At 44.1% G+C, this 26,822-nt stretch overlaps 1 protein-coding gene across 5 annotated transcripts in view; it reads left to right on the plus strand.

Moving 5' to 3' along the window:
- FCHO1 (FCH and mu domain containing endocytic adaptor 1) overlaps positions 1–14,940 on the plus strand; it is a 94,273-nt gene extending 79,333 nt beyond the window's left edge. For all 5 annotated transcript variants that reach the window (XM_030217910.1, XM_030217908.1, XM_030217912.1 and 2 more), the window contains 9 exons: positions 32–150; positions 9,870–9,987; positions 10,173–10,284; positions 10,619–10,774; positions 11,105–11,237; positions 12,164–12,363; positions 13,208–13,269; positions 13,653–13,817; positions 14,610–14,940. In XM_030217910.1, the coding sequence (XP_030073770.1) occupies positions 32–150; positions 9,870–9,987; positions 10,173–10,284; positions 10,619–10,774; positions 11,105–11,237; positions 12,164–12,363; positions 13,208–13,269; positions 13,653–13,817; positions 14,610–14,632 (1,088 nt within the window). In that variant the 3' untranslated portion in view covers positions 14,633–14,940. The remainder of the gene's footprint in view (positions 1–31; positions 151–9,869; positions 9,988–10,172; positions 10,285–10,618; positions 10,775–11,104; positions 11,238–12,163; positions 12,364–13,207; positions 13,270–13,652; positions 13,818–14,609) is intronic.
- The last annotated feature ends 11,882 nt before the right edge of the window (positions 14,941–26,822 follow it).

A 26,822-nucleotide genomic window follows, 5' to 3' on the forward strand; every position in this document is an offset into this window, starting at 1 on the left:
TTGTATCTTCTCTTGCTCCTCCCTCCCCCAGTCTCTTGCTCCTGTCCAGTGATCTCCACTACAGACCCTGACGTGACAGAGATGGCACCACGTCTGCACTCTTGTGTGAAACTACCCCATTCCAGCCAGCTGGTGAAAAATAGTGAGGCGGTGAGTCAAGCTGAAACAATTCTTTATGGGCCTAGTCAAAGGGTTACATAAAGTACATAAGTGTTGCCATACTGGGACAGACCGAAGGTCCATCATGCCCAGCATCCTGTTTCCAACAGTAGCCAATCCAGGTCACAAGTGCCTGGCAAGATCCCAAAACAGTACAATACATTTTATGCTTCTTATCCTAGAAATAAGCAGTGGATTTTCCCCAAGTCCATCTTAATAATGGCTTATGGACTTTTCTTTTAGGAAGGTGACTGAGAAGGATATGAGGCATACTGGTCTTGCTGCACTTCAGCCTGCAAGTCAGTCACTGAACTCACAGGACTATCCTCTGGAAAGCCCTGTCCTATTAGATATCTCAAATCTGACCCTAGGGACCATCCCATCTGTCCTTTCTGAGTCTTGCAACAGTACTCTGTACCCCTGCTGATCTCAGGCTTCCTGCTGATCTGTGTATCAATCCCAGAGTGTTTTATTAGTATGTCACATACTGCACCACATTGCATGAGCTTTCTATCTTGCATCTGCTGTTCTGAAGGACATTGATCCCATGCAACACCCTGGAAGCCTGTCTCCTGGGAGTGGCCATATTGAACTAGTGTCACAAGCAGGACTTTTTTTGAGGGAGTACTTGGGGGTACTTAGTACCGGAACCTTTTCCATTGTCTGCTAAATTTGACCCATGGTCCCCAAGTTTTAATGAAAGATCTCAGGCTTTACACACCAATTCTGCCTTGTCATAGATTCTGTGACTGGTTGCAGGGGGCCTGGCTATTGTGGGGTGGGTCTCTCAGTGATCACCCCACCCCTGAAGGGTGTCCTGGCATTTGAGTACCGGCACCTTTTTCACTAGAAAAAATGCACTGGTCACAAGTGACATTCTATGGAATGGAATCTGATGGGTGCAAGCTACATGTGCATGTATGACACAGTTCTCCAAACATGGCCACTCCTTGATTTTGAACCAGTGCTGCCACCAGAATTGCAACAGAAATACACAACTGAGAAAAAAAACAACAAGCTGGAAATGTATTCAGGCTGTGTGACTGTTTCCTTTTATTTTTTGAAATTTACATTCCAAACACAAAGATTAGGAAAAATTAAACACCTGTCTCCAAAAACAGTAAGTGTAAAGTAACCCACCTCATGTGGGGTACAAATGCAATAAATAATAAATAAAAAGGAAAAATCAAATAAAGAGAAACTAAGATTCAACAAAATCTCAAGTTCTATATGCTGAAATAATCCCTAAACCTTTTAAGAAACCCTCTGCTAAATTCCCTATAGAAAATCATTTTGAAGACTTTCTCCAAAACAAACTTTTCTGTGTGGGGTAAAAAAAAAACTAATTTCCCTGTTAAGACACCATGCATTTGTATGGGAACCTTGAAAAAAAAAGTCCCCCCTCTTCCTCTCCCCCCCCCCCCCCCCCCCAATTTTCCTTATTTGAGTGGCACAAGCCACATCAGGAAATATTTGAACCTGTTGCTCACAAAAAAAAAGTGTATTTTTGAAATACAGTAGGACGCTGATTATCCAGACTAACTTCTGCAGTCTGGATAATCCGGATGATTTGAATATTCCTGTTTGAAATGAGCACCACTTTGAGCATTACATGTTGAGCATTATTTTGATTTCAATAATAATTGGGAGGGCAAAGAACCAAGCTATTCTTTTTTTTTTTTTAGTTTGTCAGGCTTAATGTGAAAACTATGATGCAGAGATTGCAATAAAATAATTTTAAAAAATAAAGAACAGAAGCAGTCAGGATAATCAGAGTTCAGTTAATCAGTGACCTACTGTAAGTTGATTTTGAAATTGTATCCTCTGCTGAGGTTATGACTAGGAATGTAGCCCTAGTAGAAATAACATCTGAAGAATGTACGGCTGTTTAGTCACCAAAAAATATTTTCCGCCCAGTTTATATAGTGTAGGTAGTAGAATAGTAGCAATTTGCACATAACTTTGTTAAATTAGATGCTAATTGGCACCAACATCCAGCAATAAGCTATAATTGGAGTTAATTGGTGCTAATTTGCAGTTACATATATATCTGGCCTTAGTTATAACTCTGTAACCTTAGGTTGTAATTCCTTTAGCATACAACTGCTGGGAGTGGGATGAAGAAGGGGCCTTGGGGAGGGGGGAGGGGGGTCCAGGGGTGTGACCAGCATTTATGCACTAAAGTTACAGAATATTCTGTTATGCATAAATGTTTACATCGGACTTGAGCTAGCATAAGTGCTGGCACCTAAAGTTACACGGAGAAAAAGCATGGAAATGTCTTCAGGCTTGATTGAGGAGACATGCCTTGATACAGCATTAATTGCGAAACATGAGTTCATGTCGGATTGAGTGGTCTCCGAGATGAGTGATCGTTTTAAATAAAGTAATAGAAACGAAGGAAGGGTGACGTCACAGGGAAGCATGGTCGCCTAGCTTCTTGGCTCCCTCACCCTCCACTGAATCATTGGGAAAAAAAGCGATCTAACGAGAGAGAGGCATATTAAAAGCTAGCGGATTCCTCCTCTAAACATCTGATAACATGAGTAAAACCGTTTCTACGCGGAAAAAAGAAGCGGAAAAAGCGGAGAAAAGCATGGCGAGTAAGGCCGCAAAGCACCGCGAATCTCCTGAGCGCGCCTCCCCGTCGGACTCGGATTCAGCGCTATCCATGTCTGAAACGCGAGCCCCTCCTCCAAAAAAAGGTATGACCGGCGAACTCCGCAAGTTTCTCTCCAATATTCAGATGGAGATTAAACATTCCAAAGACGAAATATTGGAGCGGATGGACACGCTCAGTGCCGACCTTAGGGAGCTGGGGGGCCGAATGGAGGAGGCAGAACTGAAAATAGACGAACACGCTGAAACTATACATAAACCTGCAACTCTGCTACAAGAGATGGAACATAAAAATGCGCATTTGGAGTACAAATTAGATGACATTGAGAATCGGGGACGGCGGAACAATCTTCGCTTTCGTGGCGTCCCTGAGGGCGGCGAAATTGAAAATGTAGTGGAGATAGTGCAAAATCTTTGTTCCACCTTGCTGGGCCTGAGGACGGAGAATCCCGGTGTGACTTGGACAGAGCACACAGAGCACTGGGGGCGCGAAAGGAGCAACAGACACGTGACATTATCGTGAAGTTCCATAAATATGAGACCAAGGAGAGGATTTTGGCATCGGCCAGAAAGAATAAGACCTTGGAATACGGAGGAGCTCAGATCCAGGTTTACCAAGACCTGTCGCAATACACCCTCCAGTTAAGAAGGCAGATGAGACCAGCGCTGGAGATCCTGAACAAACATCAAATACAGTATAGATGGGGATTTCCCTTCTCCCTGAATTTTACGTTGAAGGGCACTAAGCATCGGGTGCAAACCCTACAGGAGGCATGGGAGGCCTTGCATGCTGCTGACCTTGTGCCTGCAAGAGCCCCTCCTGGAGCGGTGGCGCCCGCCACAAGGGCGAAACTTCAACGGTGGCAAAGAGTTCCAGAATCACCTAAGAGAAGCAAGCAGAACCGCTGAGCAGGACTGTGTAGGTTCGATGGGGAAGCAGAGACTGTGTTTTCAAAGATCTGGAGAGTGGAGGGTTGTCGTGAGCGCCGGTTCTGACCGGTGGATTGTGAGGCCTGTGAGGAAACGGCCTCTAGCCATATCCTTAAGACTTATGTGAAGAAATGAATCGGTAATGACATGAATAAGATGTATATTGAACTATAAGGGACCTGGATGGGGGCTCAAGGTGGGGGAGGAGGGGGAATTAGTGACTGTTTAGATCTGTTAAGAGTGGAGGGGGGGGTTGGACTCGGGGCCGGGGACTGTGTGGGAGCTGGGTAACTTCCTCGATTCCCACTTGAGGGTCATAGGCCTCTCATGTGGTGAGAATGATTGGGATGGGGGGAGGGGGGCTTCAAGGGGAAGGGGCGGGAGGGAGAAGGGGATATTGGAAGGGGAAGGGGAGGACAGGGCTGAGAACAAAGCTGATGTGGTACAGAGGGGTCATGGAAAGATGTTACAGGCTAACCCTGATTAATTAACCAGTGATGGGCACAGATTTAAAGATAATATCCTATAATGTAAAGGGGCTAAATATGCCACAGAAACGACAGAAATTTTATACAGAATTGAAACAGCTTAGGCCACATGTGGCTCTCCTGCAGGAAACACACCTGAGGGGTAGACATGAAAGACTTCTCTCCCATTCAGAGTATCCAGTGGTGTACCACGCCTCAGCAGCAGAATCTAAAAAGTAGCGATATTAATCCATGGAGCAGTTGGGGCACAGGTGATTAAGGTAAAGAGGGATCCGGGAGGACGTTATATCTTTTTACATATTAGAATTGAACAGGTGGACCTAACAATTGCATCTATATATGCACCAAATACTGGTCAGGCACATTTCCTTGAGAGAGTTAAGAATTCTTTGGCCACTTTTGCACAGGGCTCCCTTGTCATTGGTGGGGATTTCAATGCTGTGATAGATTCGAAACTAGATCGTACAGGAGTCCCTAGAGCTGAGGGTCAGAAGGACTCAGCGGCATTGAGGTCTCTAGCATTATCACTAGGCACATTGGACTTGTGGAGGGTGAAACATCAGAGAGAGCGGGATTATACATTTTACTCACCAGTCCACAACTCCTACTCCCGTATCGATTATATTTTTCTAGATGCCACACTAGTGGAGTGGGGACCTGCAGCGGGGATAGGTAGCATGACCATTTCGGACCATGCCCCAGTGTGGGTAACTTTGCCAAATATCAGAGCAGAGCATAAGGATAAAAGATGGTCGTTAAACTTAGGCCTACTGCAGGTAGGGGAAGCGGTGGAAGGCTATAAAAAGATGCTACAAGAAGAGTTCAATCTGGAATCAGGGCCCCCGCTTAGCACGGTGTGGGATGCGATGAAGGCTGTGTCTCGGGGTTACTTTCTGCAATTGGCTAGCAAACAATCCAAGACCCGTAAGGCACAGATAACGCGTTGTACGGAGGGCATTCGCCGGTTAGAGGCTCAACATAAGGCTAGCGGGTCTGCACGAGTCTTGTGGGAGCTTACTGCACAGCGGGAGCTACTCGATTCTATCTATTCAGAACAACTTGGTCTGTTACAAGCAAAGATAAGAGTGAGCTCGTATGAATTTGCCAATAAGGCGGGGCGTCTCCTAGCCATCAGAATGCGTCGGCAAAAAGCTGAGCGGACTATTTTAAAGGTACGTGAAGTAGGGGGGAGGGATTTAGATAAATCTGAACACATACGTAGGCGGTTTAGGGAATTCTACCAAGAATTGTATGCCCAAGAACTTAACCCATCTCTGGACTTGGTAGACCAATATTTACAAGGCAGTGAGTTGTCCTCTTTGAGCCATCATCAGCAGACTTTTTTAGAAGAACCAGTAACCCCCAAGGAAATTCAGGAGGCCATTCGTAGCTTGCCATCAAGTAAATCACCTGGGTTGGACGGCCTGCCCAACGAATTTTATAAGAAATTCGCCCCAGAATTAGCTCCCCTTTTAGCAGATTTGTTTAATCAGGTGGGGAGAGGGGGACCTCTGCCGATGTCTATGATGGAGGCATGGATAGCAGTATTACCTAAACCAGGAAAAGATAAGTGCGAATGTGGATCCTATCGACCTATATCGGTCTTAAATGCGGATGTAAAAATCCTGGCCAAGGTGCTGGCCAACCGGCTGGCCCCTATCCTCCCAGTGCTTATTCACCCAGACCAGACAGGCTTTGTCTCATACAGGAAAGCGATGGACAATATTAGGAGAGTGGTGGACATCATGTATCTAGCTAAGCGAAACCAGAAGCCGCTCTGTATTTTAAGCCTCGACGCGGAGAAAGCCTTTGACCGGGTTCACTGGCCCTTTCTGCATAAGGTATTGGAAACCATGGGGTTTGGATTGCAGTTTAGGAGGTGGATTCAGGCTTTCTATGAATCCCCAAGGGCCTGTGTCCGGGTCAATGGTGGAAATTCTGAGATGTTTACGTTGTACAGAGGCACCAGACAGGGGTGCCCACTGTCACCCTTGTTGTTTGCCATGGTAATGGAACCCTTTGCAGCCCGAGTGCGCTCGGATCCTAATATCTCTGGAGTCAGAATAGCAGATAGAACCCATAAAATAGCCTTATTCGCTGACGACGTACTGATGCTGATAACACGGCCTTTAACCACCTTTCCACATCTTGAGAGCATAATAGCGGAATACTCTGCAGTATCAGGGTTTAAAGTTAACATGGCCAAATCAGAGGCCCTGAATGTGACGCTTCCTGAGGATGTGGTGGCAACTCTAAAGATCTCCACTCCATTCCGATGGGCTCATAAACAAATCAGGTATTTGGGAGTCAACCTGACTGGGGATTATTTGGAGCTCTTTAATGCCAACTATAAGGGTTTGGGTAAAATTATTGCGGAGGACCTAGAGCGTTGGGGAGAATTGGGAATATCATGGTTTGGGCGAATAGCTATTCTTAAAATGAACATACTACCACGCCTACTCTATCTTTTCCAGGTGCTGCCTGTGATGATGCCCAGGCGATTTATAGCATCCTTACAAGATAAAATGGTGCGGTTCGTCTGGGCCGGAAAGCACCCTAGGTTGGCGAGGTCTCTGTTATACAAGGAGCGGAAGAGGGGGGGGCTGGGGGTGCCCAATCTTGCTTGGTACTATAGAGCAGCACAAGGGAAAGCGGCACTCGAATGGTATCAGCATTATCCTGACCGTCAGTGGGTGCATATAGAACAACACTCCCTGGGCGAGAAGCCGCTGAGTGCAATTATGTGGTTACCAAAGTCTTTCAGAACTCTGGAGGAGCGAGCCTGCCCCTCTATAACTACAACACTTTATTACTGGGACAGCTTATTCCCTAAGAGACAGTGCATATTGACCCGAGAAACTCCTATAGCCTTTAATCCTGTATTCTTACCAGGTACCACTAAGGGGATATTTACTAAATGGTACGAGACAGGGGTGAGAAATTGGGGTCAAATGTTTGACGGGGACTCATTGCTGTCTTTTCAGGCCTTGAAGGATAGATATCCAGGGGTAGAGGGGGGTGAATTTGCATATCGTCAATTAGCACATTTTCTCCAGACTAAAGCGGTACGAGAAGTGATGAAACGTCAAACGCTGGAGCTGGAGGAAGTGTGCGAGAAGTTTGCTACCTCTCGAGGCCTAATTGGTCACCTGTACCTCATCATAAGTAAGCAAACAATTTGTAGTGAGGAGCACAGGAATAGATGGGAGAAGGAACTGGGCAAGTGCTTGGAAGAGCCTGAATGGGAGAGAATAGAAAGAAGCGTGGTGAGAGTGTCGACACATGTACCCCTGCAGGAGAACGCAGTGAAAGTATTATACAGGTGGTACCTTACACCTGCTCGTTTACAGAGGATATTTCCGTCTTCCTCGGGTATGTGCTGGCGGAGATGTGGCCATAGGGGCACAATGGGGCACATATGGTGGGGTTGTATCAAAATTCGTGCATTCTGGAGAGCGGTCCACTTTAGGATGCAGAAATGGTTGGGAGGTACAATACCATGGGCCCCTGAGGTGTTTCTGTTCTCTGCTCGGATTGCAGGCTTAACAGCATGTAAACAGATCCTGGCGAAACATGTAGTGGGAACGGCAAGGGTGGTCGTAGCCTCACACTGGCGAAGGGAGGGGGTTCCCCCAATAACAAAATGGCTTCGCAAACTGAGGTATGTAAGTGAAATGGAGAGACTGATGGCTGAACGCAAAAATCAGATGGGAAAATGGAAATTGGTTTGGAACAATGTCCCCTCTGAAGATCTATCAGTATAGCATGTTGATTATCCGAATGTACCATGACTGTTAATGGTCAGCTGTGTCCTTTTGGAGGGAGGGTGGGTAGTAGGGGGGGGGGATTGTTAGATCGGGGGGAAGGGAAGGGGGAATAAAATGGAATAAAAGATAAAATTTGAAGTTACGCGATGTTAATAATTGAATGATGAAACTGTTACTCACCACAGTGAAGAAACTGTTATTAGATTCTTTGTACTTACAATAGAGTAGCACTTAATTGATGTTTGTGCAATGTATGTTATGTTATGTTATGTTTCATTGAACAATAAAGACTTCTTTCAAATAAAAAAAAAAGAAACGAAGGAAGAAAAGTATAGTGATACTACATTTTAAGCTAAGTACAGTTTAAATTAAAAATTAAAGATGGCTATGTTTAAGAAAATTAAAATTTGGGTCAAATGAGGAGTATCTGCCCACCATAAAAAGTGCCTGGCTCACACTATAGCCTGAATGATGGTGACAGAGATATCTGATAGATCCTATACAATAATACCTACTAAAGTTATATATAGAGGATGTTAAAATAGCGTGTGAGTTGGGTAATGATATGTGATTTATACATGAGTAACCCCCTCTATGAAAGATAATAGCGATACTGTATTAACTGGATAGTTAGTGGGGTTCCTCAGGGGTCTGTTCTAGGACTGCTGCTTTTTAATATATTTATAAATGATGTAGAGATGGGAGTAACTAGCGAGGTAATTAAATTTGCTGATGACACAAAGTTATTCAAAGTCGTTAACTCACGACAGGATTGTGAAAAATTACAGAAGGACCTTACGAGACTAGGAGACTGGGCAGCTAGATGGCAGATGACGTTTAATGTGAGCAAGTGCAAGGTGATGCATGTGGGAAAAACGAACCCGAATTATAGCTATGTCATGCAAGGTTCCACGTTAGGAGTTACGAACCAAGAAAGGGATCTGGGTGTCGTCATCGATAATACATTGAAACCTTCTGCTCAGTGTGCTGCTGCGGCTCGGAAAGCGAATAGAATGTTGGGTATTATTAGGAAAGGTATGGAAAACAGGTGTGAGGATGTTATAATGCCGTTATATCACTCCATGGTGCGATCGCACCTTGAGTATTGTGTTCAGTTCTGGTAGCCGCATCTCAAGAAAGATATAGTGGAACTGGAAAAGGTGCAGCGAAGGGCGACTAAAATGATAGCGGGGATGGGACGACTTCCCTATGAAGAGAGACTAAGGAGGCTAGGGCTTTTCTGCTTGGAGAAGAGACGGCTGAGGGGAGACATGATAGAGGTATATAAAATAATGAGTGGAGTGGAACAAGTGGATGTGAAGCGTCTGTTCATGCTTTCCAAAAATACTAGGACTAGGGGGCATGCAATGAAACTACAGTGTAGTAAATTTAAAACAAATTGGAGAAAATGTTTCTTCACCCAACGTGTAATTAAATTCTGGAATTCGTTGCCGTAGAACGTGATGAAGGCGGTTAGCTTGGCAGAGTTTAAAAAGGGGTTAGACGGTTTCCTAAAGGACAAGTCCATAAACCACTACTAAATGGACTTGGGAAAAATCCACAATTCCAGGAATAACGTGTAGAACGTTTGGGAAGCTTGCCAGGTGCCCTTGGCCTGGATTGGCCGCTGTCGTGGATAGGATGCTGGGCTCGATAGACCCTTTGTCTTTTCCCAGTGTGGCATTACTTATGTACTTATATGGATGGCACCTAAAGTTAGGCACGTAACTGGATTTGCGATAGTATTTTATTATGATAATTACGCATGTAATCGCTGATATAGAACTGGTGCTTAGGCACTAAAATGCTGGGTGCTAACTTTAAGCAGTCTTTTATAGAATTATCCCCTTTGTGTCTTCTCTGTATTCTTACTTTGTGGTTTTTGCTTATCTGTGTTTCTGTTCAGTGTTGCGCCCTGAACCCTTCCCGTCTGCTCAGCCCCAGTCCCTTTCTGCCACTTCCATCCACCTTGACTGAGAGGGCCTTCCTGGCATCTCCACAGCTTGGGACGGCAGCTGTGCTTGGTACGTATCGAGCTTCTATTTGTGCACCAGTGTGAGGGGCTGCCGTGGTTCTGTACAGAGGCAGTTGCCTTCAATTTCGAATAGATGTCAAAAGATGATATCTTTACGATATAAAAGCTAAGCAAGAGGGAGGATGCCTAGGATTAAGACCATAAAGACAAGTTGACTTCTCTCCTTGCCCCCAGGCCTCTCCAGGGGACCAAGCCCTGTTGTTCTCGGTTCCCAGGATGCTCTACCTGTGGCAGCTGCCTTCACAGAGTACATAGATGCCTATTTCAGAGGAGGAGACTTTGAAAGGTACTAGATGGGATAGATCTGTTTAATGTTTTATCCTTTGTTCTGTGGTTATTCTGTGTTAAAGGGAATGATTAATTGTAGTGGTACTGTTACAGTAGGGAGGGGATGCTGAACACCTGACTCTTTGGACCTGTCTCTGGTGGGGGGGGGGGGGGGGGGGGCATGTGCCTGGGAATAAATTTGGGCATCACTGACCTTAACAGAGTCTGCTGTTCTGCAGGCACGTGGTTGCTGATAATTATCCCAGAACTCATATCTGCATTGCCCCTGTATTAAGGATGTGCTATTAGTGCCTCAAAATGAATATTTATTCACCCTCGCTCTCGTTCTGTAGCTGCCTGACTAGAATCAGTGGTGAGATGGCTATGTCCTTCCCTGCTGGTATTATCCGGATCTTCAGCTCCATTTCTCCTCCTCCTGTGCTCAGTTTTCGGCTTCTGAACACTGCCCAGGTTGATCAGTTTATACCAAATGCTGCCCTCCTGTACAGGTGAGAGCTCAGGTTCCCCGAATTACATTTTTACAGAGAATTACCATTCAGGGAACATACATAATACTATTTCATAAGTCTGTGGCACGTCGGCCTCAGTCCAGAAGTCATGAACGTTCCCAATTCAGGACTGAATTTCCTTTTTCTCTGCCCTCTTCTGCAGTTGGTCTCTCTGTCCTTACAAGGTCACGCAGAATGTTAGTGTTAGATTTTTGAACCATGACGTCCTTGGTTCAACCCATTGCTCTAACCACTAGACCTTTCTTCTCTCTTCTCCTTCCTCTATCTTGCTCTCCTATCTCCTACACTTCGCTCTTTCTGTCTCTACAGTGACCTATCCCAGAGTGATCCCAGCACCAGGGATTTCTGGCTGAATATGCAGGCACTGAGCAACCACCTGCAGAGACAGGCCGAAGAGAGCCCCAGTGCCTCCTACTATAATGTAACACTTCTCAAGTACCAGGTAAGAGGATCTTTTCTCTAGTCATGTTGCTTTTGTGGCCTCCATCCCCCCCCCCCCCCCCCCCCCCCAAAAAAAAAAAAAAAAAGATTCTGTTGCCTGGCAGAAGCTTGGTGACTCTTGTTTGTTCCTGTGACCTGTAGGACATTGACAGTTCCTTGTTGTTGGCACGGTACCTAAGTTTGGATCTGGTCTGTCGTGTGCCCTTCATGTGTAGATACTGTGGTCCTGCCCCTCTCGTCGTGAATAATGATGTATGTTCTGCTGGTTACTCAAAGTTCAGTCAGGCAATCAAAGTGTAACTGTTAATTCCATTTTTTTGTTCTGCATTTTCCAAAGTAGCACAGTGGATTACAAATAAAATTCTACATTAAAGTCCGTAAGAGACCCAGAGCATCACCATTTAAACACATTTAACACTAGGTCATAGGCACAAATATTTTACAAACATTCATGTCACATGGCAAAGTTAATATCAGCTTTGCACAGCTCTTCCCCACTAAAACAGTAGGTCATAGGCTCAAATATTTTACAAACATTCATGTCACATGGCAAAGTTAATATCAGCTTTGAACAGCTCTTTCCCACTAAAAATAGCCTCCATGGAATAGCTCAGAGGTGAGCAATCTTGTATGCAAATAGTTTTCATGCATATTCATTGATGAGTTTCTGAAAACCTAACTGGGTTGCAGCCTTCAAGGACCAAGGTTGCCCACCCCTAGAATAGCTGAACAAGACATTTTTCAACCATACTTTCAACATATTGCAGGCAGGCCTATCCCACTGACAAATACAAATCCCTCCATTGTCCTTGACTGGCTGTAAAAAGCCTTTAAAAAAAAAACAATAGATTAGTGGCTGCCTTGCCTGTGAAGTATTCTCCAGTGTTATTCCTTTTAACATGACTCTGCTTCCTTATTCCCCCTCAGGTCTCTAAGCCGGGCCCCTTGGCAGCTCCTCTAAAGTTGATGGTCTCATGGAAGCGGACTATTGTCTCTACAGAGGTGTCAGTGGAGTACAGATATAATGGGGAGGCTATGGCAAACCCCACCCCACTTACTAACTTTCAGTTCCTGCTACCTGTGGAGGAGCCTGTCGCCAGCATGGAGTTGCAGCCCATGGCTAGCTGGTGAGCTTGAAGTAATGAAGGGTGAGGGGACTAGGATTTTTCATCATCTGTTTGGGGCATGTGATGCTCACGTCCCGAACACTACAGTGGAAATCCATGAATTACTAAAATGATTTATCAAATTTTCAGTTTGATTTAAAAATGCTTCCCATTACCTCGCACTCTCTGATTCAGGAAACTATCTTGGCATCTCCATTTGCACGCAGGACAAGCTCTACCATTGGTTAACTGCTTTTTGCATGTGACCCCCATATTGCAGCTCCTGTTGACTTGTGCAGATAAAGCCCCACCATAGTGTGTCTGCACACGGCCCCGCATCTGCAACAGGCAGTGCCTGTTTGCACATGACAAAAAATGGATAGTTATCACGGTAGTAATTTAAATACAAGGGGCAATTTTCTTTAGTTTTATCTAGGAGCAAAATCCGTAGAATGGGAAATTTGCAAAGGAACCAAGCATTGGATTGTATTTTTTTTTTTTTTTTTACTTTTTTGTTTGTTAAATCTGCTTATACAGTACCTGGTTTATGGGTGGGAGAATTAGAAGGAAGTGTGTGCACAAGAATTTGAAAATGCTGCTATAAGTGTGGCCTTTGTGCTGAATTTAACCATTCTGAGGACAGTTTACATGCTCATATAGTTTTGAAAATTGCCCCGCTCATGTGCAGAGAATGGTAACAGTGACAGTTCTGGGTTCTAGTACTGGGTAGGTAATGTTTCTGGTACTGTGTTTTTTTTTTTTGTATTTTTTTGCTGCTGTTTCTCTTCTTTCCCCAGGGATTAGTTTTCCCTTCTTTTGAGGGAAGTCCTTCTTTTAATTTTCTTTCTTCTGTACTATCCTTTAGGAACTCTGAGGAGAAGCGGTTACTGTGGCGGCTGCCGGATGCCTACGATAGGGCACCTGGAGGTAACGTACAGCTGTTAACCCCTCTTCCTTTTTCCCCCCTTTCTCTGGTGTTAAATGGATCCAAAAGGCTTGTCCCCAGGGTAGCTGCAGTCTGCCCGGACTAAGGACGAGGCCTACCTGCCTCTTAGGTCAGGGCAGGTAATAAGGGGACAGTCTCCCTATTTATACCATCAGGTCAATAGTGCTGGGGGTATCGACCTACCAGTAGTATAAGTTTGGATGTGGTGGTACGTGAGTGGGGGAAAAGGAGATTTGAAACTTACGCTGCTCCTAGGTTAGTGGGGTTTTCCTCTATTCAGGTCGCTGTGACGCTGTGTGCTTAGCAGGTAACTGTTGCCTGCTGGGGACTGCTAAGTCTCGGCCTCTGTGCTTCTCCTCCGCAGGTTCCGGCACCCTTATTGCCAGCTGGGAGCCTCTGTGTGGCCCTACTACACCATCCCCAGTGGCTGCTCAGTTCATAAGTGAGGGCAGCACACTATCTGGCATTGGCGTGGAGCTGGTGGGTAGTGGGTACAGAATGTCTCTAGTGAAGAAAAGATTTGCCACAGGTAATTGAGAAGATTCATTATTTTGACTCGGGTGGTACTTGATTAGTGACAACTCCCAAGACACCAGACCTACCTTCAGTTCCCTTCTGCAGCACCAGTTCTGAGACCCCCTACCTCCCCTCCTCCAAACACACATGTGTAGATAGAGCTCTGTCAATGCACCTTACTTCTGCCCTGCTGCACCCCTTGCTTTTCCATTGAGACTCCTCACGCACTTCTGATATGGCAGGGCATGAGTGAGGAGGTACACTTGCTGCTCATGCAGTATTGCAGCTTACACACAGTTCTGCCAGGGTACTTCACTTCTGCCCTGTAGCACCCCAGCCTTCACACACAGTTCTGCCAGTGCACCTTACTCCTGCCTTGCAGAAGCTGTGTATGTGTGATTGGTGCCGTGAGCTTTCTACAGGCCATAGCATGGCTTATTCAGGACTGGTGCAAGGATATGGGGCACCATAGATGAACTTTCAGCCTTTTGTGTTGCCCCTTCCCCCCCCCCCCCCCCAATAACTTTCAGGCCCATATTTTGTTCCATACACCCGACTTCATGCACATGTTTTGTACCTAGGTCAATGGAGTATTTGAAAATTGTGTACTCTTCCTGCAGCTATAAGTACACATTGCTGGTTCTTGAGTTTGTACAACTTTCATGCTCTATTGTTTTTGTATTGACTGCAGCTTTTCGATGCTGCCCTTAGGTGCCTACCTAGTCATGCCTAATGGTTGGGCTCGTCCTGGGTTTATGCAGGTACTTCTCAGCCCTGACTGTCCCTCTCACTGTCTCTTCTTTAGGGAAGTACCTAGTGGGTTTCTGAACTGTACCTCATTCCAGCCCTCCTCCTATACTGGGAAACCAGACTGTTTTGCACTTTGGGGCCTTCTTGGCGTGTGGTGGTAATTGGAAGAGAAGCTTTCACCTAGGAATGTTTCTGGATCCATCCCATCAGTAGTTTGACCAACGCTTCCTGCCACAGAATGGGACTTGTGTGGTGACAGGATGGGGACCATGAAGCCTGCCCAGGATGAGGGATACTCCTCTCACTGATCTTACTTGGACAAGACACAGAATGTATATAAATTTATTTGCAAAAAATAACAGAATAAAGTCTTGCACTGAAAAAAACTTGCCTTTTTCTTGTTACAGCAGACAAACCCCAGAGCCTGAGGAGCATTGATATCTCCTTTTTAGCTTGCATTTCCTAATATAGTCAACCAGAGATGGTAGGAGTGAGGGAAGGGACATCTGATCTGCTCTAGCAAACTAATAAGGAGTCTGAAGAGTTTATTAAATCAGTGCGGGGAAACACTGACTTTCCCATCTCCCCATGCCTGTACAGTTTGAGCATCCAGAGGGAGTACCTAGTGTTGGTTTGTGCAATATTCAGTCCACTCCACCTTATATACTTGGGGTCAGTGAAGGGTTGGAAAGATTGCTCCTCCTGCACTATCCAAAATTGCTGGGTATGACTCTTGGCAATAGTTGATGTCTGTGTTCTAGAACATTCATAGTTCCTTGGCAGCCAGAAGAGCTCTCCAGGGAAGGGGGAAGTCCATGCTTCCCTGGACTTTGTTATGCAACTGGTCTCTGCTCTTGGCTAGAGTTGCTAAAATGAGAAAGAAAAGGGAGAAAAACCCTAGTGTTTAAATAGTTGGTGAGGCCCCACTCAGAATATTGTTCTGGGTTTTGAAAGCTGTATCTCACTAAGAATAAAAAGACTTGAAGTGGTTCAGAGGAAGGTGACCAGAATGGTATGGAGGTTGCATCAAAAGACTTCTGTGAGAAATGACTTGAAGACCTGAACATGTAAACCCTAGAGCAGTGTTTTCCAAGTCTGGTCCTAGAGTACCCCTTGCCAGTCAGATTTTCAGGATATCCACAATGAATATGCATGAACTCGATTTGCATACATTGCTTCCGTTATATGCAGATCTCTTTCATGTATATTCATTGTGGATATCCTGAAAATCTGACTGGCAAGGGGTACTCTAGGACCAGACTTGAGAAATGCTGCCCTAGAAGAAAGGAGGTACAGGGATGATATAATACAGACATTAAATACTTGAAAGTTAACAGTATACAAATGAATGTTTTTCAGAGAAGGGGAAAAGTAAAACTAGAGGTCATAAGATTCTAGTAGAGGGGAGAGATTAGGAGAAGAGAGGTGGTACTATGGTAATGCAGGGCCTGCTGAAGAGTCAACAGCAGGATCCAATCTAACTCTAGACGGGTAGTAGAAGGGAGGCTAGGACTTGGCTGGGGAGGGGGAGACGGTGTTACAATTTTTGTTGAATGTTTGGTTGTTCCAACTGTTCGTAGAATTCTTTCAGTAAAAACATCTATTGCTTAAAAATACAGGACCTGAACTGAGGTTACAAGATGGTAGACTTAAGAGTAACATCAGGAAATACTTTTTTCATGCAGAGGGGAGGTGGTGGGAACAAAAGTGGTGACCAGATTAAAAGAAACACCACAGAATAAACAGATAATCCGTGTATACACAGCATAGAATCAAAAGCAAAAAAATTAAAATGACCAAATTTATCAGCTTTTAAGTATTGTAACTGTGTGACTCTGAGGCCAGCCCACTCTCTAATTAGGCACGTTATTTTTATTTAAAGATTTTCTTTTTTATTGAACGAAGACACATCAATACAAAAGAAGTGCAATAACAGTTCAAACCAAGAAAAACTTAGGGCCCCGTTTACTAAGCTGCACTAGAAGCACGTTAGCGTGCACTGATTGTGTAGATGCTCATAATATTCATATGGGTGCCTACATAGCGCATACTAATTTTTAGCACACACTAAATATGCCAGTTCACCTTAGTAAACAGGGCCCCAAGTCTATATCAATCACAACATGAAAAGTGCAGTCATATGCATTATGTTCATTCCTTCTAATATTCATCCACCTTCAAGAATTGGTTCCCCCTCCCCCTTTTTTTTTTTACCCCAAGGACAGTAATATGAAACTAACAGAACCAGCTGCTAATAATAAGGATACACAGCAAACTCATTAAGGATTTCTACTCCTTACTCTTGTAAGCAGTAATTGAATGTATTCCTCTCAACTAGACAAGAAGAATTTCCTCCTTTTAAATGATAGATGAGCATCTCTACATTTCAAAGTCATAAGATCATACAACTTACTTCTCCAAAGCCAAAAGAGGGTGGATCTGATTCTACCTAATATTGCATTATATACATTTTGCAATGACACTAAACCAGTCAAGTAGTGAAAATTGTATCTTATTATAGCTTCAGAGGGCATGAGTTGAGGAACAATCTCCTGCTCCACATTTGGGACAGTTTGGGAATTGGGTGACTCCAATTCTAAATGCTTGCCTGGTGGAAAAATATGCTCACATTAGTGTGTGGAAGTGGCATTCCTTCACACTGGCTCAGCAAGAGATAGAAGGGGGCTGTTTTAACAGATGAAGAAATTCTTTGTCACATGCCCAATTCATGATTTCAAAGCCTGAGTCTCTCTGAGTAATTCTTTGGAGGTAGTAGGGCATAGAGCTGTTTGTTCAGCATTGAGATGAACTGATCTCGTAGGGTCTCCATCTGATAGAACTCAGTAAGTTTCCTAAATACCCCTCTAAAAATTGTCCGCTCTCAATGAGACCACATAGTACTCCAGCTGCTTATACACAAATATTGTGCTCCACTCTCTCTCCTCCCTCCCCCAGGAAATTCTGTGACAGGGTAGCATCGAGCCATCTTCCTGATAACCCATCTCTGAAAAATGTTAGTATCCATACCCAGCTGAAAGGTTGCATTGCCCACAATGGAAAGAAGATCACTAACAAATGGATTATATTCCATAAGTTGCATGAGCCTCCTCCAAGTTTCCCTAGGGGGATGTAGAAGAACACTTTCTCTTATATGCAGTGGAAATGTCGGGGAGCAAGCATGCAACAGATAGGTCAAGTGATAAGTTGTAGTCATAGCCTGTTCCACAACCAGTGAAGTATATGTGGAAGTCTGAAGCAACCAGTCTCTTATATAGTATAGTTAAATATGCTTGTGTGTACCATTTAAGATCAGAGAGGCACAGCCCTCCACTTCTCCAGGGGCTGTATATATTTATCTGCTTGTAATTTTTTTTTTTTGTTTTCTCCTACTAAATTTGATAATCTGTTGATCACCTTTAGATCCCTATGTTGAAGGAAAATAGGCAATGTCTGAAGCAGGTATAGCCATTTGGGGAAAATAGTTATCTTAATTAGATTAATTTGTCCACTAAGCGATGGGGGCAGGGTCCTCCAGTTCTCCAACCAACATCTAGTAAAATTGTTGAGCTCTGGTATGTTATAGTGTCTGAGGATCAAGATAAATCCAAGGGTAAGGCCTACGATTTCTGCTTTTTTAGTATAGATCTTGAAAAGTCTCCAAATTCCTCCATACTCTCCCGGAGAGTCGAGAGGGAGCCTATCAGGTCCACTAAATGTACCAGTATATTATCAGCAAACACAACTATCTTAAACTCTTTGGGCCCTAAGCGCAACCTCAAATTTCCAGGTTGACCTCTATCTCCAAAATAAGAGGATCTAATGTCAACACAAAAAGTAATGGTGGTAAGGGGCATCCCTACCACGTCCCCTGCTTGATAGGGAAAGACACACTACGAGCCCCATTTGCCACTATGAAGGCCATTGGAGATTGATATAGGGTTCTAACTGCATTGAGAAACCTCCTCGTGAGTCAATATCTCTCAAGAGTGCTATACATAAATTTCCATGACACTCTGTTGAATGCCTTCTTCACATCAAAACTCCCAAGCAGAGAAGGTGTGTTGTACTTTATGGGATTGTGTGCAATTTTATATGTTGTTTATATAAGGTCTCCTGAAGAAGTTATAAGAAACACGGCCTGTGTTGAGACCAAGAGAGAGGTGAACTGTTGTTGGAACGTGTGGAAATATTCAGATGGAGTCCAACTAAGAGATGTGCCTTTGATGGATTTGGTCTCAGCTGCTGTGAAAAATTAAACGATAATATGGAGGTGGTCTGTGTTTAGAACAGAAGAGTATCAATAATTAAATCCTTTGATTCACCATTGCTGCTTGGATTAGCGATTTGGTGGCACAAGGTGAATACGTTGGGTCGTTAAAATCACCAAAACATTCTCAGTTGGACACACAACGTTGGAATACGCTGTTACATCAAGATTATATGACTATCTTTAAGTTAATATACAGTGTTGAACATTATTACAGCTGTTTGTGGGTAATTTGTTTATGGACAAATCTTAGAAGGGATTTTATCTGGGTAGTATGAGCCGGTGGTGGGAGGCAGGGCTAGTGCTGGGCAGACTTATATGGTCTGTGCCAGAGCCGGTGGTGGGAGGCGGGACTGGAGGTTGGGAGGCGGGGATAGTGCTGGGCAGACTTATATGGTCTGTGTCAGAGCTGGTGGTGGGAGGCAGGGCTAGTGCTGGGCAGACTTATATGGTCTGTGCCAGAGCCGGTGGTGGGAGGCGGGACTGGAGGTTGGGAGGCGGGGATAGTGCTGGGCAGACTTATATGGTCTGTGTCAGAGCCGGTGGTTGGGAGGCGGGGATAGTGCTGGGCAGACTTATACGGTCTGTGCCCAGAAGAGCCCAGGTACAAATCAAAGTAGGATATAAACAAAAAGTAGCACACATGAGTTGTCTTGTTGGGCAGACTGGATGGACCGTGCAGGTCTTTTTTCTGCTGTCATCTACTATGTTACTATGTTATGAGTTAATGTTCAATAAATACAGCATGTGTTGTGGTTGATATTATTGAATGTATACATGTGGAATTTATTTAAGCTAATATTAGTCAAATATTATGGAAAGATGATACTAGCTAAGGGACATCTGTGAATAATGAGAATCCTGAAAGTTCTAAAAGAGCCAGTGCTCAAAACCATGGAAATGCGGAAGGGCCAACCCAGCTCTGACTACTCCCTTATCTAGAAGAGAACAGATGGGTCCAACCCTATGTGTTCTCCTCTCCAGTGCTCCCACAGATTGCCAAAACCCAATCATTTTGGTGTTGACAACATAAAAAATTTTTTGCTGGTCTCAAAATCCCATGTGCACCATCCTGCCCAGGGTCATTCCCCCGTTAGACCACCAACCCCCAAAACCCAAGTCAGCCCTCCCCCACTATACAAACACCATGCCTGTAATAAAACTTCCATGACAGCCCTGAGTCATGCTCCCCTCCCATACCCCTTCCCTCCTCCTGACAACCCAAACAACTAAACAAGATATCTACAATCCCTATAAAAGATTCCACACTAACATGCAGAGGGCTATTAAAAATTTAAATAACTCCTTTCAATAAGAGCCATTAAGCACTGAGAACAGCCTCATCACCACTGCAATTGCAAGAGGTCGGGTAGTTTCACATAGGCCAAGGTCCCCAAGGTCTGGTAGCTCTCTTAAGAAACACCAGGATCCTCTTCAGCAACATGAGTACAGAACAACAAGAAACCTTGCAGAAATAAATACCACACCTTGCAGAAATAAATACCACAAAGGAAACAGCAAAGGTGACTCAGTGAAATGATGATGCTGTATGTGGCCTACAAGGTTTATTGAACAACAGTAATGACTCTAGTGATAAGTGACTCTGGGCAAGTCACTTAACCCTCCATTGCCCCATGTAAGCCGCATTGAGCCTGCCATGAGTGGGAAAGCGCAGGCTACAAATGTAACTAAAATAAATAAAATAAGTTAATACTCAAAGGAGATTGGAGGGGGAGAGTAGCTCAGGTCAATGGCCTCCCTCAATCTGTCCCTTATCAACTAGTTGCTCTTCACCCTGACCCAGAGAATCTTCAGGGCTCAAATTACTTGCTTCAGAGTGAACAGGAGGAAGGGAGAGGGTTCAGAGCAGCTTCAAGGTAGTTAGCATAGAAGTGTGACATATTCAACACAAGGACGAGTTGGAAGATTCTTTTTCACGCTGATCAATTCTGCAAGTCTCACTTTAAGCTAGCTTCATTTCTTAATCTTTCTTATGCTTGCTTAAAATGTTCATAAATTTGCCAGTACAAATACAGTTTCTCCTGAACCTCTCTGGCTGTCTTCGCTGTTTTGTCCTTGTGCTAAAAGCAAGGTATTCAAGTCTCCCCTAGCAGTGATGTCAGCCTCTCAATGACCCGAAGTGCCACTCATTCACCAGGTCCTGGCCATGCTCTCCATGGCTCAATATTACAAATGCAGGAACTGGCTCTCATTCACTGGCATCAGCTCCAAGGGCCCTGATAGGCATCTGGTGTACTGCACCGCTGTATTTCTGCTCCAGTGCCTCGGCCAGTGCACCTGGTCGCTTCCACCAGGCAGCATACCTCTCTGCTGTGGCCTCCGGCACTTGCAGCTGCCTCTGCTGCTGTCTTTTGGGAGCTGCATGGCATGCGGTCTGCTCCATCTCTTCCTCTCGGTGCTACACTGCGGTTGTTTCCAGTCTAGGTTGCCCAGTCTTGCTACTGTGCTGTACACCATGCAGTGGCCCCATCAGTGAGAGGAGCCTGGGGTGGTACAGCGGTGATTCTCCAGTGCCACACTCTGCATGTGTTACGGGTAGGCTGCTCACAGTCCCTGGTGTTGGAAAAAAAAAAAACACCTCATGGCTGTCGGGGACAGCATCATGATGGGGGGGGGGGGGGGGTCATAGCAGAGCTCAGACAACTGTGGCCCTGCTGGAATTTATATTGTTGATTTCACATATATGCTTAAGCCAAGAGTTCTGGACCCAATCTTGGAAATCAGTGGCTTCTCTAGACAGAAATATTTAGGGTGGCAACAGGAGACAAGCTAGATGTGTGGGTGGAGGAAAAGTGAAAGCAACATTTCCAAACATAACCACCTCGCCACCCCCCCCCCCCCCCCCCCCCCGTTAGCAGTCTTCTATATGTAAAAGAAACCCCACCCCCACCCCAGCTAGTTTCAGCTACCCAGTAAAACCACCATTATAATTGATAGCACCATTCAACAAATTTGTTTGTGGGTAAGGAGTTTGGATTCTATAGGACTGGTCAGAATCTCAATATAAACCTTGAAGCTCCAGTTCTGGATCACAAACTCCATATTCCCCAACAATGCTTACAATGCGCCGCACACACACAAAAACATGTGTATTCAAGTCATGATAATCACCTCAGAAACAGCACATGCTCTTTCCACTGCCAGGTACTTTGCTTAAAGAAGGGGTGGGGGTGTTGTGTGGTGACTCTACTGTGGTGCTTCTCAACTCGGTCCTTGGGGCACACCCAGCCAGTTGGGTTTTCAGGATAGCCACAATGAATATGCATGAGAGAGATTTGCATACACTGTCTCTAGACCGCTCATGCATATTCGTTGTGGATATCCTGAAAACCCAAGTGGCTGGGTGTGCTCGAGGACTAGGTTGAGAATCACTGCTCTACTGGATAAGAACATAAGTGTTGCTATACTGGGACAGACCGAAGGTCCATCAAGCCCAGTATTCTGTTTCCAACAGTGGCCAATCCAGATCACAAGTACCTGGCAAGATCCCAAAAGAATACAGCACATCTTATGCTGCTTATCCTAGAAATAAGCAGTGGATTTTCCCAAGTCCATCTTAATAATGGCTTATGGACTTTTCTTCTAGGAAACTATCCAAACCTTTTTTTTATACCCTGATAAGCTAACTGCTTTTACCACATTCTGGCAGTTAAATTACATGTTGAGTGAAGAAATATTTTTGCTGGTTTGCTTTAAATTTACAACTACTTATCTTCATTGCATGCCCCCTAGTCCTAGTATTTTTGGAAAGGGTAAACAAGTGATTCACGTCTATCCGCTCCACTCTACTCAGTATTTTATAGACCTCTAACATTTCTCCCTTTGGCCATCTCTTCTTCAAGCTAAAGATCCTTATCTATTTTAGCTTTTCCTCATAGGGAAGTTGTCCCATCTCCTTTATCATTTTTGTCACCCTTTTCTGTACCTTTTTTAATTTCACCATATCTTTCTTGAGATGCAGTGATAGAATCGCACACAGTATTCGAGGTGGAGTCGCACCTTAATAATAGCAATACTGGGTCAGACCTATGGTCCATCTTGCCCAGTATCCTGCTTCCAACAGTGGCCAATCCAGGTCAGAAGTACCTGGCTGAAACCCAATTAGTAGCAACTTCCATGCTACCATCTCAATAATGGACTATGAACTTTTCCTCTAGGAACTTGTCCAAACCTTTTTTTTTAATCCAGATACGCTAGCTGTTGTTGCCACATCCTCTTTCAGAGAGTTTCAGAGCTTAATTATTCTTTGAGTGAAAAAAATAGTTCCTCTTATTTATTTATTTTTTTTAAGTATTTCCATGTAATTTCATTCAGTGTCACCTGGTCTTTGTACTTTTTGAATGAGGATTTTATAGATCGCAATCATTTCCCCCTTCAGCCGTCTCTTTTCCAAGCTGTAGAGCCCTAACCTCTTTTCCGCATATGGGAGGCGTTCCATCCACTTTATCATTTTGGCCACTCATCTTTGAACATTTTCTAATTCTGCTATATCTTTTTTTGAGATATGGCACTCAAGGTGAGGTAGCACCATGGAGCGATAGAGTCATTATAATATTCTTTGTATTATATTGTATCTCTTCTCATAATAATTCTTAGTATCTTGTTTCCTTTTTTGGCCACAGCTGCACACTAGGCAGAAGATTTCAGCGTACTGTGTACGATGATACCTAGATCTTTTTCTTGTGTGCTGACTCCTAAGTTAACTGATTCGGATTATTTTTCCTAATGTGCATCACTTTGCATTTACATAAGTATATAAGTATTACTATACTAGGACAGACCAAAGGTCCATCAAGCCCAGCATCCTGTTCCCAACAGTGGCCAATCCAGATCACAAATACCTGGCAAGATCCCAAAAAAGTACAAAATATTTTATGCTTCTTATCTTAGAAATAAGCAGTGGATTTTCTCCAAGTCCATTTTAATAATGGTCTACGGACGTTTCCTTCAGGAAGCTGGGCAAACCTATTTTTTAAACCCCGCTAAGCTAACTGCCTTTACCACATTCTCTGGCAATGAATTCCAGAGCTTAATTACACGTTGAATGAAGAAAACATTTCTCCGATTTATTTTAAATTTACTACTTTGTAGCTTCATTGAATGTCCCCTAGTCCTAGTATTTTTGGAAAACATAAACAGACGCTTCATGTCTACCCTTTCCACTCCACTCATTATTTTATAGATCTCTATCATATCTCACCTCAGCCGTTTTTGCTCCAAGCTGAAGAGCCCTAGCCGCTTTACCCTTTCCTCATAGAGAAGTCATCCCATCCCCTATCATTTTTGTCACCCTTCTCTGCACCTTTTCTAATTCCACTGTATCTTTTTTGAGATCCGGTGGCAAGAATTGAACACAGTATTTGAGGTGCGGTCACACCATGGAGCAATACAAAGGCATTATAACATCCTCATTTTTGTTTTCCATTCCTTTCCTAATAATACCTAACATTCTGTTTGCTTTCTTAGCTGCCTCAGCACCCTAAGCAGTAGGTTTCAACGTATCATCAACGACGACACCTAGATCCCTTTCTTGGTTGGTGACTCCTAACGTGGAACCTTGCATTACGTAGCTATAATTCGGGTTCCTCTTTCCCACATGCATCACTTTGCACTTGCTCACGTTAAACTTCATCTGCCATTTAGACGCCCAGTCTCGTAAGTTCCTCTTGTAATTGTTCTCAGTCCTCTCGTGATTTAACAACTTTGAATAACTTTGTGTCGTCAGCAAATTTAATTGCCTCACTATTTACTCCCATCTCTAGGTCATTTATAAATATGTTTAAAAAACAGCGGTCCCAGCATGGACCCCAGGGGCAGCCCACTAACTACCCTTCTCCATTGAGAATACGGACCATTTAGTCCTACTCTCATTTAACCAGTTTTTAATCCACAACTGGACACTACCTCCTAGCCTATGACTCTCCAATTTCCTCTGGAGTCTTTCGTGAGGTACTTTCTCAAATGCCCTTTGAAAATCTAGATGCACAATATCAACAGGCTCACCTTTATTCACATGTTTGTTCACTCCTTCATTTGGATGCTCAGTCTTCCACTTTCCTAAGGTTTTCCTGCAATTGTTGACAGTCCACATGTGGTTTTGACAACATTGAATAGTTTTGTGTCATCTGCAAATTTACCCCCCTGTTTACTAAGTCACATGGCAATGCCAACACAGCCCATTCAAAGTGTTGGCATTAGCACATGGCAGCTGCTTGTGTGGCTTACTAAATGGGAGGGATAATCGCCTTGCATGTTGTTCAGTTTTCCAGCTATCTGCATGCCTACTGATTGAATCTACCGCGTGAATCGATACTCTCATATCACCCCTCTCCTCAAGTCACTTCACTGGCTCCTGATCCGCTACCGTATACAGTTCAAGCTTCTCCTATTGACCTTCAAGTGCACTCAATCTGCAGCCCCCCATTACCTCTCTACCCTCCTCTCCCCGTACGTTCCTACCCGTAACCTCCGCTCTCAGGACAAATCACTACTATCTGTACCCTTCTCTACCACTGCTAACTCCAGACTCCGCCCCTTCTGCCTCGCATCACCTTATGCCTGGAACAGACTTCCCGAGCCCATACGCCATGCGCCCTCCCTGCCCATCTTCAAGTCCTTACTCAAAGCCCATCTCTTCTCCCTTGCTTTTGGCGCCTAACCACCTTCCCTACATAGCTTATAACCTTTAGATTGTAAGCTACCTACATTGACTACATAAGTTGTAAGTTACCTACACTGACTACATAGTTTGTAACCTTTAGATTGTAAGCTCTCTTGAGCAGGGACTGTCCTTCCCCATGCTAAAATTGTACAGCGCTGCGTAACCCTGGCAGCGCTATAGAAATGCTAAGTAGTAGTAGTAGTAATCACCAACTACAACAGCTGTCCTAACCTTTCCCTCCTGGGCAGAAGCTCCTGGAGACGTAACATTCTCATTTATGTTGTCCATTTCTTTCCTAAAAACTCTTAACATTCTACTTGCTTTTCTTAGCTGCTGCACATTGGGTAGAGGGGTTCATCCTATCATCAATGATGACACCTAGATCCTTTTGCTGGTTGGAGACTCCTAATGGTGAGCTTTTTGCATCACTTAGCTTTATTTTGGGTTCCCTTTTCCCCCTATGCATCACTTTGCACTTGCTCACTAGTCCTCACCCCACCACTCCTGAGCATTTTTAAACAGGTCAGACATGTTGCACAGTGGTATTCAAAACCTACATACAAAACTTAACAAACCTTAATCACCCTAACCCACCTATGAAAAACATGCCCTAGAGCACCAATATTTTTGCTATTGGGATTCTGGAACAAGATGGACTGTTAAAGATCCCTACACAGACACCACATGCCAGCAGAATCCATCACCTTAGTTTCATATTCAGAACATGATTCTCACCTGATACAAAATAAGGGACCACAAAAAACTTTCAGACCATAACTGAAACCAGAGACTCTGCACGTTGTTCAACACCAGGACAACGTATGTCCTTCTGTGCAGTGCAAAATAAAGCTGACAGATGTAAATTCTCCACACTACTATCATTCAATCACTAAAATGAAAATAAAATCACTTCTCCTGCCTTTGTCTGGTGATTTTATTATGCTAATCATCTTGTTCCTAATTTCTGGTTCTGTTTTCCTCTTGTCTGTGCTCTTAACTGTTTCCAGGCCCTCCTTTTCATTTGTTATTTCTTTTCTCACTATCTCTCTGTGCTATATCTGGCACTGATTTTTCATGTTCATATTTATCTTTCTTAAATTATTCTGCTTCCTCAAATCTAGTTTTCCTTCTCCCCTCTTCCCTTCCTATGCAGCAACTTCTTACCCTTCCTTATTGTGCAGTATTTTGCTCGCTTTCCTTGTGAGGTATTGTCTCTTTCTCTTCTATGGGTCCAATTGTCTTTCCCTACCTTCCTCCTCCCTCCCCTTTGCCCTGAGTCTACAACCTTTGTTGTGGATGCTGGCAGTGATTAGATCAGG

Source organism: Microcaecilia unicolor, chromosome 11 (assembly GCF_901765095.1).
Source record: "Microcaecilia unicolor chromosome 11, aMicUni1.1, whole genome shotgun sequence".
Classification (NCBI taxonomy): domain Eukaryota; kingdom Metazoa; phylum Chordata; class Amphibia; order Gymnophiona; family Siphonopidae; genus Microcaecilia; species Microcaecilia unicolor.